Genomic DNA, 14,205 nt, shown 5'->3' with positions numbered 1-14,205 from the left:
TAAATACTTATTTCATTCATTTTTATTTATTATTTGTACTTGACACATTCAAATAATTAATATTAAAGATAAAATATAAAAATATATATTAAATATGATAGTAAAAATAAAAATATATCACAAAATAATAAACAAATAAAATGAGTGAAAAAATATTAAGCAATAAATATTTTTAATAATATTTCCTTCGTCCCAACTTATATGGCATCTTCAGCTTCCAAGATTCAAATAATTTATCTGTGTAAATTTTTTATATATATAACTATTGACTTGATATAGAATTTAAAAAATAAATGACAGAAATAAATTTACAAAATCACCCCTATTAGTAGTTGTAAGTCATCTAACATAGAAAAATAAACAGAGTATTGCTCACTATGTCTCAATTATGTGACACATTTTATTTTTCGAGAGTCACAAAATTTAAGTTTAAAATCTTCGATTTTTTATTGATGACAAGGGAAATCCACAGTTGCTACCCTTTGCGTGCGCAAGAGTAAAACCCCCACTCCTATGCAATAACTCGCAAACCACATAAGAGAAGTAACCCGCACCAGGCTAGCTCGACCCAGAAGGCAAAACCCTTACTTTCACTGGCAAGGGGTTTCAAACTTGAGACCTCTAACATGAAAGTTCTAAGCTCAAACCACTGGGACAAATGGGGAATTTAATAGCAACGATAAAATAGACACAAAAAAATTATGATCAAAGGTACTTGTTTGATCTTGAAATGAAATTTATATATTTGTAATTTCTATAAAAGACACTATAAGTCACAATAATTTACACTCCCAAAATATTTAAAATTTATATGAAAAATTTATGATCAAAGATAGACGTGTTTAAATCTCGAAATGCAAAATATAACAAGGATAAATGGTATTTAATAGCAATGGTAAAATAGACATAAAATAGTTACTTATTCATTGATTTTATAACTAGACAAGCATTGCTGGATATGTGGAAAAAATATATAATGGATGAGTAAAGACAGACGGAAGGAATGAGAATTTTGAATTTAATTATTAGACTTAGTTTACATAGTTTACAAAATACACCAATTGAAAATTTCATAAATAAATTTTTGGGCAAAATTAAACTACTCACTCCGTCCATTTTATTTGTCATGTTGTGTTTTTCAAAAATCAACTTATTAACTTTTAAATTAAATTAGATTACATTAATTTGATATTTTAAATAAAAAACTACATATTCAAAAATATAGTAATTTTTTGCATATCAATATAATAAAAAAATATATTATAAAATATCAATTAAAATTTTTACAATTTAACTCTAAAATAAAAAATATAATAATTAATAGTAAAAAGACGAAGTATATGACTTAAAAAATATATATATCATATAAATTTAGGGACAAATACTATGAGCCGGAGTAAGTATAAAAATAAAGAAAATTAATTGGACAGTCAAAGAAGGAATGGATATCATAAATTCAGCCGAAATATGAATCAGAGCCGTGTTTTGAATGTGTCCATTCCCTATGTATGCTGACGCGGCCTCACTTGTCTCTTTCTTCTACCCCTATTTTTCCATTAAAAAAAATTATGCAGAGAAACGCAGCAAATAATGCAATAATTGAAATATAATTCAAATTTATTTCTATTTATCAAACATATCGAGTAAGACATTAATAAAAAGATATTATTAAGTCATTTTTGTTATGTCCAGAAAAATACCAATTTATCACTAAAGTGTACTACTTTAGTTACCTCGACATGAAATATAAAAAAGAAATTATAAGTTGTATGACTACTAATATCTTGCGAAAAATAAACAATGAAACATTTTAATGTTAAGTTTGTTTTACATAGAAATCTAATTAATATTTTTTTGAAGAAATTAAAAGGAAGGTATATATTAAAAGGATTAAATAAATTATTTTTATACTCCGTTTATTATTTTATTTTTAATAAACGTGAAAAAAAAAGGTAAATCTAACACAGAGTCTGTTTCTTTCAAGTATAAGTATAAATAGCCTCTCCCACTAGCTAGATTTTTTTCAGTTTCCGTAAAATCGATGAATTTCTAACTTCATTTGACAGTTTGACTGAACAGAGTTTAAAGCCCAAATTCATTTTTTGAGATTCATGATTATCTGTTGCAGTTACGATAACGGAGTGTAAATTGTTTTGTCTCCGACGAGTAATTTCGTGAAATCGGAGACAATGAAGGAGGAGGAAGAGGATAAACGGAATTGCAGCACACAAAAACGGATAGGGGAGGTAGCTGGGGGCACAGCGGCGGAGTGTGCGATGGTATGCTGTTGTTGTCCATGTACGGTGATGCATTTATTGGTACTAGCGGTGTACAAAGTTCCGACGGGATTATGCCGGAAAATATGGAGGAAGAAGAAACGGGAAAGGCTTTTGAGGAAGAAGAAGAAAGAGGAGGATTCATGGAAGTCGATGAAGAATAATAAGAATGTTCACCTTGGTGCCTACGATGAAGACGACGGCGATCGGGAGAAATTTGACGGTGAAAACGACGACGGAGTACGAGAAGCCGCCGATTTTGAAACGGAAATGTGGGACCGGTTCTATGGAGCTGGATTTTGGAGGACTCTATCTCAGAGAGAGGAGGACGTAACAAGGCATAATCAAAATAAGTAAGGACTTAAAATGCAATTATAATTATAATTAAGAAGAAAAAAAAGGTGAAAGAGACAGAAATTGAAGATTAATGGATTTGTACATTGTGTATTTTGCCCAAAAAACGTTGGGTGGAGTAATAATTCATTGAACACGGTTTTTAGGTGGACACACCGTTGATTTTTTCTTTCTTAATATAAAAAAAATCCCTTAGAGAAGTAATGAGACTTGGTCCATGTGAACTTCACAATGTTACATTTGTACATATTTTATTTCTTTATTTGCTTGTTGCTGTATTTTCCAAATAAGATGAATGTGACAGTTTCAAACCGAGAGAATCTATTAAAAATACTGTTTTTTAGAGATGATATCTACCTACGATATTTTTTAAAAAAGTCATCTGTGAAATTACACCCTTTTAAATCGTGATTTGTGAAATTACACTCTTTTATATCGTGATTTGTGAAATTACGCTATTTATATTGATCCTCTTCGCTCAGACTTTATGAGATTTAGCAGGTGTATTTCCTTGTCATTCTTATCACCACCACATTTAGTTCTTCCCTTTTTTTTTAACCTTGCATATGCTTATTTCAACATGTAAATTGTCTAATACTCTTTTACAACGCTCGAACATTTACAAATGTACATATACTATATTTGTTATAAAGTTACTAAAAATGTTGGGAACATTTCACCAGACAGGACCAATCAGAATCACAGACGAAAAAAACCACTATAATAATTTTTAATAATACGAATTATATCTGAGTCAGTAAGTTCATGATTTCTGAATTTGTAAAGGGTAGTCTTACCAAAACTTCATCTAGAAACGGCGGGTTTTACCGCAAAACAGCGAACTAAATAATTTGTCAAGTTAAAGTTACATCTACAAACACCCAAATAAAGAAAGAAAAAAGAAAACGTAATATAACAAAAGTAACTTATGTCATCTCCAACCAAGGTTTACCCACTGATATCCCCATTTCAAGTACATTAGAACAAGGATTCCAAACTCTACTCAACTCTGCATGCTAATATTTGGCTAGAACGTCAAGTTTAGCTCCCGATGAAGCCCAGCTTGTGAAGGATGACTGCTAAAAGTAGCACAAGTATAGCCAAGATCATGCCAGGTTTTCCTAAGAGCCAATTTTTTGTCTTCTTCGCACCTTCAACTCCTCTTTGAATTCTATCAGCCCACTTCATCTGCAACAGTGAAGTGTATAACACACAAGACAAAGGTTAGACAAGATGGTTAAAATATGAGGTTTGTCACAAACTTAAAACAAATAGATGATGCGAACTACCTGGAAACTAAATAACTACAAAACCCAGAAAATAATTAGGTGACAGAATTTTCTCAAGAGCTCAAGCCCTACTGCTCACGTGGTTCTCGTGGTTTACATATTCTATTTATATTGTTACAAGACGCTAGAAGACGTTTTAGAATTAAACATCACCATGGCTAATAGCAAAATATTGGAACTTAACTATAACCAGTGTTTATTTCATTAAAGAATCCAATTTGCAAATGCCAAATTACAACAAAACCTCATATCCAAAGCATGATGCTCGACACACTTCCATCTGGAGAGGATAAAAATGTACACCCACTATAAAGTTGAAAAGACAAGCAACACTTCAATCATATGTGCTCCCCCTTAAAGTGATAATATCTTAATCTTTCTCCTATGACTTCTCAAGGCTCAATGAACATTTAGTTTTTTCCGGACCAGACACGAGTGATTGCGGGTTTTTTATTAATTGGGAAAAAAAAATTATCGGTTCTAAGTGAAGACGCATTACAAGTGCCGATCACGTGAATCACAATGATACAAAACAACTTAATGAGGAAAGTACACATCTTCTTTAAAGAGAAACAGAGAAAAGGGGGATAGGATATTTTGATTAATTACCATCTTTTCCAAGTCATCTGGTGACAAAGATGACATTGCCTGTTGAGCTTTCTCTGCATCTGCCTGACTGAGCTTCACCCCAAATTGTTCACTCATGTTAGACATCATCTCTGGACTCATATTTTTAATCATTGAAGAGAACATCTGTCAATTTGATGAAACAACGTGTCAAGGAGTAAATCAATGAGAACCCAGATACATCAGCATAAAGCAGGTACAGGCACGTATAACACAGTAGTAATTGAAGGCAGAGCCTCTGTAAAAGCTTGTAAACGAATAAATACAAAGGACAGAGAAGTTTAACCCCCACATTTGGTAATTATTAGAGAAGTAGACAATTTTTACCGGGAAGTTCACAACACATAGCAATTATTCTAGAAAAAGAACATACAAGAAACAAAATAAGCGAGGATTGCTGACTGAATAGGATCCAAAACAGGGTAATTAGCTAATATGCTTACAGCACATACCGTGAAGATCTTTCATCACCCGACTCATGGTGTCATCAATGCATGTGCTTTTTTACACATTTTTATACTCATCCGTCTCTCTTTCCTCTATGAGGAGACACTACTCAATGAGACAATGTAGTGAGCTCACCCCAAACAAAAAAGGAATACGTTTCTAATTTCCGAAATTGTCTTTAGCTACACCTATAGATTCCACTAATTATTTTTATTTTCCTCGCAATTTATAATGCATTTAGGGGACAAAGAACAGAAACTCTTCGCTGAATGTGGCTCACAACCGGTATTGGCACAGTGAGGTATTCCAGTTGAGATTCCCCAACTTTGATGATCTAAGTTGCTCGGACTCGGGTGTCCAATATGGATATGGATCTACAAGTTGGATCATTCATGATTTAATTTTTAAGATTCAGGGATATGGACCCATATATGAAAATAGGCGGGGATTCGCCTAAAATTAATTAAAATATCTAAAAATAAAGTTATAAAACCTACATTATGAGATATTATGTGGAGAACATGAGAAGAATCCTTGAAGGATTAAAGGAAAAACAGTGACAGAGAAATTTCTATACTTCCCCATCGATTTTGGTCAAAGTACCCAAAATCGGTTGACCAAATCAGACACAAATCTCACACCCACACCCATGTCGTATCGACACGGGTGCAGCACTAAAAGTGAAGAGTCCGAGCAACCTAGTTGATGATTATCTCATCGTATCTAAACCAGTAAGACATCAAAAGTCCATGCAGGCGTTCATTTCTACCCGGAGATGGAGGAAAACAGAAAGATATGTACGTTCAATCAAGATTTCTATGTGGCAATTGTTGGTAGGCAGTGGCCTAGAATCGTATCATATACGACCCGACAAGGCTGCTTGTATTTATTATTTGAGAGCGGGCATCTGCGGGTATGGTGCTTGCTTCCGGTTCAAATTCCAATCATCCTTGCAAGTGTAATTACATTATTGGAGCAACAAGAGCTAATGGAGGAGAACACCCTGAGAGAGCCGGTCAATCTATTCCACCAGGTAGTTCCATTAAATGTGATGATAGCATTCAGTTTGGGATTTGGCGTTCAGCCAAAGTAAACAAATATATTGTAGGGAAGCAATGTTGAGATGGTTCAGGCATGTGAAAAGAAGATGCACAGAGGCCCTGGTGTTGAGGTGTGAGAAGATAGCTTTGGTAGATTTTAAGAGGCGTAAAGGTATGCTGAAGAAGTATCGAGGAGAGGTGATTAGACAGGACATGACGCAACGTCAATTGACCGAGGACATGACCTTAAATAGGAGGTAATGGAGGACAAAAATTAGCGTTGAGGTGCATTGTCTAGCTTCTCATCCCGTATTAGTAGTACTACACTTGTAGTTTATTGTTCTTCGATTTCTGTTACAATCTATTGTTTTCTGTGCTTCAATTATCTTAGTATTCAGTTGTAGTAACAATTCATTTTTCATGCTTCCTATATTATTTCATGTTTCCTATATTACTTTGATATGTTGCTCCTTCAGCTGAGCGTCTATCAGAAACATCCTCTTTACCTCCCAAGGTAGCGGTTGTTTCTCTTTCAAACATGGACTGCCAAAAATTCAAAGTTGAACAGTATCTATCTTAAAACAGAGAAAAGTAAGAAATAATGATTTGGTTAGTGGAGGAACTAGGGTATTTTACAAATTTAACTCGGGATTTTTTGAGTTAGTAGTGTGAACATTAGGGAAATATAATTGGATCTTTATTGATGGTATAGGCAATACTAAAATACATACCATTACCCAGAAAATAATAAAGCCCCTAATATGCATGAGATATAAAAATACAGAACAGACGACAAATACTATTTCCACAATAAAGGATTGAAGTCAAACCTGTCTCATGGCTGGATCTTTCATTCGGTTTCTCATTTCTTCTTGCAGATCAACATTTGAACTTGATAAGCTTGAGTAAGAACCATTATTTAAATCAGAAAACCCCTGTGATGAAGTGCTTGCACTTGTACTGTCATCCACTTTAAAATTTTCCCTAGTGTCACGAGGTTTTGACTGCTGACCTGACCCATTAGAATCAATCGTTGTTGTAGCTGATACTGGACTTTTCTCTTTTAATGAAGATGCCATTGTAAACATCTTTTGCATGTCTTCTGGAGACATCTTGCCCATCATATCAGTTGCCATTTTCAGCATGTCGGGTGTCACATTTGGAGGAACTGAGCCAGGGCCAAAGCTATCTGAGGAACCTTTTTTAAGAAAGGGATTTTCTCCTTGAAAGGAGGATGCCAACCGGACCATTCTTTGTAGTTCTTCTGGTGACATCTTGCCAATAACATTGGAGGCTGTCTTTACCATTTCAGGAGGTATGCCTTCGGCATTTCCACCACTTAGGGCAGATAGAGTGTCTGGATCAGCGCGAGAAATAAAATTCTGGAAGGATCTACAACCATACAACAGAAATAGAAGTTGCATCATTATTGACTGATGTTCAAACATCGAAAGACTGCAACATCAGTGAATACAATCCTATACAAGAAGAAGAAAAAGAAGATGATTGCTAAAGAAGAAAAGACAACTTGTACATAATAAGATTTCTCATGGGAGAGTGGATTTGAATATAAGTAATTATTTCAGCAGCACCAAGCAAAGGGAAGGTAGGACAATGACAACATCATCACTGCACCTAGATGAGATTTAGAATATCTTACCACAGACCAATATCCTAGATGCCAGATTATGTTTATGCCGTACAACAACGAGATACACATTCTAATCCCACAAGTGGTTCTGAGGGTAGGATGTACACATATACCTTACCCCTACCTTTGTGGGGTAGAGAGGTTTTTAAGAGCCTCGGCTCAAAAGATCTTCAAAGCAGGATTCAAGAAAAATATGACCACAAAACAACAAGATACAAAACAAATGAAGCAACAAACATTGAAGAATAAGAGACTACACAACAGTAAATGTTCACGCAACATGAAAATTAAATAAACCAGTGCATCTGATCACAGACACAGCTATCGTAACCCTGACTTCAGTATAACATTGCCATATATGCAATAACACTCGTGCAAGATAAATAGAACATCCAAAAGATAAAAGGACTATCTGTGCATGAAAAAGTTAGAGAAAGAAGACATGCAATTTAAAGAAGTATATACTTCATAATCAATAGGCATAAACATAAATATGCCCTTTAACTTGGCTTCAACTTAACATTTATGTCCTCCAATTTTGGGCGTGCACAAGTTGGCACTTGAACAAAGTTGAATAAATACACATATGCGTCCTATGTGACATCGACGATTTTCATCCTATGTCCTATGTGTATTATGTCACTTGTTCAACTTTATACAAATTAAAGTGCCTACTTGTGCACACAGCACACCCAAAGTTTGAAGGGCATAGATGCGAAATGATGCAAAGTCAAAGGGCATATTTATATATTATGTCTAATCAATAATCTAAACCAATTCAGAGCTTGAAAGTAAAACGGGTGTGAAATTTGAGAGTACCAAATAGCATATATTTTGTTATGGACGAAATTTTTGCAACATCATGGTCATTATTATGTCATTCTTCAACTAAATGACCAGAACACAAGCGAAATGAATTCCACATAAACAAAACCAATCATAAGTTCAAAATATGAGAGAAAATCAGAAGTTTCATGTGATATGTGAATATAAGGAATTAAACACTAACATCAAGAAACAAACCTCATGGATTCGGGGTCATTTTTTAAAGCCTCCAAAGACTCTGAACTTGATAAGGGAGGCCCACCAAGAATTTCATTTTGACTCTTAGGAGGGCTGATCGATTCACGTGGTTGTGACGCAACACTCTTTGGAAATGAACTATCCACGGCTTCTGAAGGCACTAATGGTTCTTCTTCAATTATTTCTTCAATAACCAATCCTCCTCTACCTGACCGAGGAAGGAAAAATCAAGTTCAATAACATAGGAATTATTCTGATAAAATTCACATTCAGCTAAAATGTGGATATGCATAACATACGTCTTGAAGCACCACCTTCCTTCACCAATCTTTCTTGGACACCCCTGAATCAGAAAAGAAAGATTCATAGCATCTAAAACCTGATGTGCACTAGAATTTCAGCAAGAGATCAAAAAAGAAAAAGGAGAGTGATACCCTTTCAAACAAATTTTTACATACCTTAAGACATCAGCAATAGTGTCATCATCAGGTGAGACTTCAAGTGCTTTACTCAAATCAGACACTGCATCCTGTTCATGGTTTAAAAAAGAAATAATAGGCTTGGAAATATCGTACATTGTAACAGTTGGAACAAAACACAAACAATGAGAAAAGTCACAAGAGTCGACAAATACTCACTTCTAACTGTCCCAGCTCTTTATAAGCTTGACCCCTACGATAAAGAGCTTTGATATTCTTGTCGTCATATGTCAAAACCTGCACAAGGCATACATTATGTAACAACCATATTACTGCAGTTGAGATTCATATTCAAGCACAGCTCAATCTTAAAACTGAACTAACGTAAGACTTGAATGTCACTTTTCATTTGGCATAGGTTTTAACATGTATCAAAAAGTTGAATATTTAACTTCAAAGAGTTAAAAACTTTCATGCTTGAGAATAAGTTTTTTTAAGAAGCTGTAACAAGAAGTGTAAAAGTCAACTCTTAAATCATGTACATGTGTGAACACATCTTTCTTTTAAAAAGGTAAAACATAATTTGAAATAGACCAGAAATAAAGTGGACATTCATCTTGGGTTAGAGTAAACACCCCCTGCCCTTGGACAACTACAACAGAAACCTGCAAATCGAAACACAAATATATAACAAGAGAGCACTATTGGACACAAGTGCACATGTTTCCCACCATGTTATGAAAAAAATACAATATTAGTTAGAATCATTAAGCCTCAAACTTAGGCAAACTTAAAGCACTATCCCCATACCTCACTACCTTCCTTGATGCAGTCATCGTATTGTCCAGTTTTTAAGTAACATGACATCATGTTCAAGGAACAAGCCAATGAGATACTCCTGCCTTTCGCGGCAGGAATGCTTGACAGATTTTTCTTTGCCTGAAAAAGAGAAGTAAAGTAATAATCAGAACAGTAACTTAAGTTTCTGTAGACACAAGCAAACCAAAAAGGAAAAGGTTAGGCTTACAAGCGAATATTTCTGCAGGGCCTCCTTAAACTTTCCCTGGCTGTGAAGATCATTTCCCTGTCATTTTGTACATATAGATCCTCAAATAAGCTTATTTCCAAATAAGGCAAAGCATCCATCAAGTACCATAAGCTCATTGTTTAGCATTGAAATTGAAATGCATAACAGATAATTTTGTTGCAGTATCACAGAAACATTCCATACAAGAACAAAATTGTAGCAACCAAAGGCAAGCATGTTGAGAAGAGCAACTGTTTAGTAATGTTGTACAATAACAGTTATAAATCAAGTCAGACCTTCAGCTTACAAGTCACAAGTTATTCATCTCATGTAGAGATAATAGAGACACTTCGCAAGGTAATTAACAAGTTGCATAACCGTACATGACAGGAAGTTGTATGCACATGTACGTATTCTTAAGGTTCAAGCTGGTTTGGTACTACAGTTAATTAAAAAGATGTAAAAAACAGCTCACATGGTTAGTTAAGAAGTAACTCTCTTCTTAAGGATCATAAGAATGAACTCATTAAGTTTATATACACCAATTGAAGCCAAATGAGTGCAAAAATGGAATTACCGAGAATCTGTCGGTGTATCACAAAATAAATTACCTGCTTCTTCAGGAACTCAGCTCCGCTAATTTCATATTTAACCTGAGCATCCATTTGGGCACTCATTGCTGCTATTTCTTCAGGTGAAGCATTAGCCATTTTCTTACCAATCTCAGCCATATCCTCAGGACGGGTATGCTTCAACTGTTCTGCAGCAACCTTTAAGTCATCCGGCCTCATGTTTTTCATGCCTTCAGTAGCCATTCTCATTAAATCAGGATTAGACATCATCTGTAGATCAGCAGTGTGTTAGGACCAATAACGAACTAGTTATCCAAGTTCATTTCAGATTATTAACTGATCCAAAGGTCAGAGAAAAAATAAAAATGGAAGTCTGGCCAATGCCTGGTGATCAGGAACAAACACACAGGAGTTATAACCACTTCAGACGATTAATCCCTACTAATTTCTGTACTAAAGTTTGCACCTATTCCTTTTTCAGCAACAGTGGTGCCTGGAGTACCAATCATGTAACAAAATTCCTCCTTTTTAGTAACCTCTCTATTGACTGATACCTTCATTTCACAATATTTTTCAATCGTAAATATCTATAGCTACAGCATAAGCTTATAAGCTGTAGAATTGAAATGAAATTAAACTGGATCTACAGTTATACCCGCAATGATCCGCCATAACAAAATCCCCGCACCCTAATCACCAGACGAATTATATCTCAACAACCACAACTTGTTCAAGCACCTAATACGAAGAATTACAAATTCAAAATTGATATTTAGCTAAAAAGGCATTGAGAAAATAGAAACCTGTTGCTGCATCCGAGCCAAATCATCCGGGGACATGCGACTCATCTGCTCTTGCGCCATTCTGATCAATTCAGGATCCATCATTCCGTTAAACATTCTGCCAAATACACAGTCGAATAATCTGATCTTCCCTTGAATCCTCAATTCAAAATCAGGCGAAATTGGATGAATCTGTAGGTAAAATCCGTCGATTTTCGAATCAAATTGAACACAATTTTCAATCAGAAATATGTATAGATGCGATTACGTTTGATAGCGATCTGTTGAACCGAAAAAAAGCGAGAGCGATGAACAAGAATGGTCGTAATTAGTTGGATTTTGGACGCCTACCAGTAGAGAAATCGCAATTCGAAACGACAAGGATCTTCCAAGTAATATTTTCCCTAGCGGAGAAGTAAAGTGGAAGCCCTCTAACTTTTATTTGTGACAATTTACTCCTTTATTAATTCTCAATCCGTGGTACTCATCCATTTTTTTTTTAACTTTTTGTCCTTTCTTCTTCTTTTTTCCTTTTTTACCTAAATATCCCTTAAATCGAAAATAATTTTTTTGTCTTTATAATATATTATTATTATTACTATAAATCTCCTTTAAAAAAATTATAATTAAACTTTTACTATAAATATGAAAAAAATACATGTCTTTGTAGAGATTGTAAAATGTTATTTTCTTGCTTAGCAGATAAAGATATATCTATGAAAAAATATAGTTTATTTGAATTAACATAAAAATTTGATTATATTATTATTATTCATATTATATGACGAAGGAAAATAATATAATTTATTCATATATTATATTTATTAAACCATTATAATATAATATAATACTATATTATATATTATAAAATAATATATATTAACTATCTAAACAAAGTGTTAAAAGAATTATAACGTACAATTGGATATATGAAAAAAATATTATTTCACGGATTTAATTCAACAATCGAATTTAGATTTATTTAACAGCTCATTTATTTATGACATATTTGATAATTACCACCGTACAATATGATATCATTTCCTTATCCAAAGAAATGATTGCCGACTCATATAATAGTTTTTTAATACAAACTTTTATTATAGAGAAAAGGGTCTGATATACCCCTCAACTTTGTTATTTGGAGCTGATATACCCCTTGTTATGAAATTGGCTCATATATACCCCTACTTATAAACAAATGGCTCACATATACCCTTTTCATCTAACGGAAATGAAAAAAGAGATAATCTTAATCTAACTTTTTATTATTTTTTTCTACAATATATAATTCCATATGAGTAAATTTAATCCTCGTCAAATATATTTTTTTGATTTTTATTTTGTTTCAATGACTAATTTAGAATTATTATTTTGATAATCAAATTTATTTATGTTTCACTAATATTCTTGTAAAACTTATTGTAGATGACCAAATTTTTTTCTTCGAATACAAAAATCAAATTACAATATAGACAAAAAAATAGTTTAAATTTTTTTTCTTTAAACAAAGGAATGAAAGAAAAAAATAAAATAAGAATAAGAAACTCAAATAATTATAATAAAAAAAGTCAAAAAAAAAATTATGTATTAAAAAAATTAAAATATACCTTGAACTTTGATAGAAAAATCATATATATTTCTAAATAATTTTTTAAAAAATTAAAAGTAATAAATATAAATTTAAACGTAATTTTTTTAACTTCTGTTAAATGAAGGGTATATGTGAGTCATTTTATAACGGCAGTGGTATATGTGAGCCGTTTGTATAACGATAAGGGCATATATGTACCACTTTCATAACGAGGGGTATATCAGCTCCAAATGACAAAGTTGAGGGGTATATCATACCCTTTTCCCTTTATTATATATATATATATATATATATATGTATTTCATACAAATATATCATATTGACTTTTGTTTTGGCGTATATATGCTCATAATATAAATTGATCGGGTATTTAGGATAGACATTTTATTTGATGATATGGTTTGTTCTTAGATACTAATTGAATTTATGAAATTATTAAATTTTAACTGTTTGATCAGAAAAGATTATGATCAAGTATATAATTTCTAATTTTTTTTAAAGTACAAAGAATAAAAAATTTGTGAATTAAAAATATTTTTTATTCCTAGTAAACTGATAACCATCATGTGCTTCAACTAATATACTTGTAAGATGATATATGTTAGTATGTTTTTTTCTTAAATTAATTTGTTTTGTGTTTAAATTTAAAAGCATTACTGTTGCGATCTTGAACAACCTTAAAAAATGTTTCAAGCTTATCAATCTCAATCTCATATATTAAAAGAATACATGATTGACAATAATTACAATTAGAAAAATTATTAATAATAAAAAATTGAAGATAGTAAACAATTTTATTCGATAATAAAAATATTGTTGATGTAATTTTAAAATGAGGACTACTACATTGGAGATAGAAGTCAGTATTTAAAGGCCTTTAAAATTTCTTAAGCATTTGAATCATGTCTATCTTTTTATATATTTCCTAGATATTTAAACTAAATTATAATTTAGCTAAATTTTGTTTTTCTTAGTAATTTTTTCATTGTGGAGCTTTTCCCAAATTGAATCATATATGATGCTAAAGATACACTTGAACTTTGTAGTTCATTGATATATAATCATTAGTTTATAATTTATTATTCTTTCGCTCTAATTTAATTA

General features: G+C 32.7%; 2 protein-coding genes across 3 annotated transcripts; one reads left to right on the top strand and one right to left on the bottom strand.

Annotated features, from left to right (window-relative positions):
- Nucleotides 1-1,977: 1,977 nt before the first annotated feature.
- Nucleotides 1,978-2,980, top strand: LOC107022585. The gene has a single exon (XM_015223179.2). It carries the CDS (start codon nucleotides 2,190-2,192, stop codon nucleotides 2,631-2,633), a length of 444 nt encoding a protein of 147 aa, XP_015078665.1. The 5' UTR covers nucleotides 1,978-2,189; the 3' UTR covers nucleotides 2,634-2,980.
- A 400-nt stretch (nucleotides 2,981-3,380) lies between these two features.
- On the bottom strand, nucleotides 3,381-11,950 carry LOC107023595 (outer envelope protein 61). 2 transcript variants are annotated; one of them, XM_015224335.2, is made up of 12 exons: nucleotides 11,859-11,950; nucleotides 11,529-11,699; nucleotides 10,765-10,995; nucleotides 10,154-10,210; nucleotides 9,937-10,065; nucleotides 9,346-9,423; nucleotides 9,166-9,236; nucleotides 9,007-9,050; nucleotides 8,708-8,915; nucleotides 6,864-7,425; nucleotides 4,529-4,672; nucleotides 3,381-3,818 (listed from the first exon to the last, which is right to left on the bottom strand). In XM_015224335.2, exons 2-12 carry the CDS (start codon nucleotides 11,622-11,624, stop codon nucleotides 3,672-3,674), a joined length of 1,767 nt encoding a protein of 588 aa, XP_015079821.1. In that variant the 5' UTR covers nucleotides 11,625-11,699; nucleotides 11,859-11,950; the 3' UTR covers nucleotides 3,381-3,671. The 2 variants fall into 2 exon arrangements, with proteins under 2 accessions (XP_015079821.1, XP_027773616.1); XM_027917815.1 differs by having other exon boundaries at nucleotides 11,529-11,940.
- Between the last annotated feature and the right edge of the window lie 2,255 nt (nucleotides 11,951-14,205).

This window comes from Solanum pennellii, chromosome 6, assembly GCF_001406875.1.
Source record: "Solanum pennellii chromosome 6, SPENNV200".
Classification (NCBI taxonomy): domain Eukaryota; kingdom Viridiplantae; phylum Streptophyta; class Magnoliopsida; order Solanales; family Solanaceae; genus Solanum; species Solanum pennellii.
Note: the sequence above shows the minus strand (reverse complement) of the source record. Positions and strands in the feature narration are given on the sequence as shown.

Coding starts and splice junctions, on each gene's coding strand:
- LOC107022585 (XM_015223179.2), top strand. CDS start 2,190: ATGAAGGAGGAGGAAGAGGATAAACGGAATTGCAGCACACAAAAACGG.
- LOC107023595 (XM_015224335.2), bottom strand. CDS start 11,624: ATGTTTAACGGAATGATGGATCCTGAATTGATCAGAATGGCGCAAGAG. Junction 9,051..9,165: donor ACTATTGCTGATGTCTTAAG/GTATGTAAAAAT, acceptor TTTCTGATTCAG/GGGTGTCCAAGAAAGATTGG. Junction 4,673..6,863: donor AAGATCCAGCCATGAGACAG/GTTTGACTTCAA, acceptor TCAAATTGACAG/ATGTTCTCTTCAATGATTAA.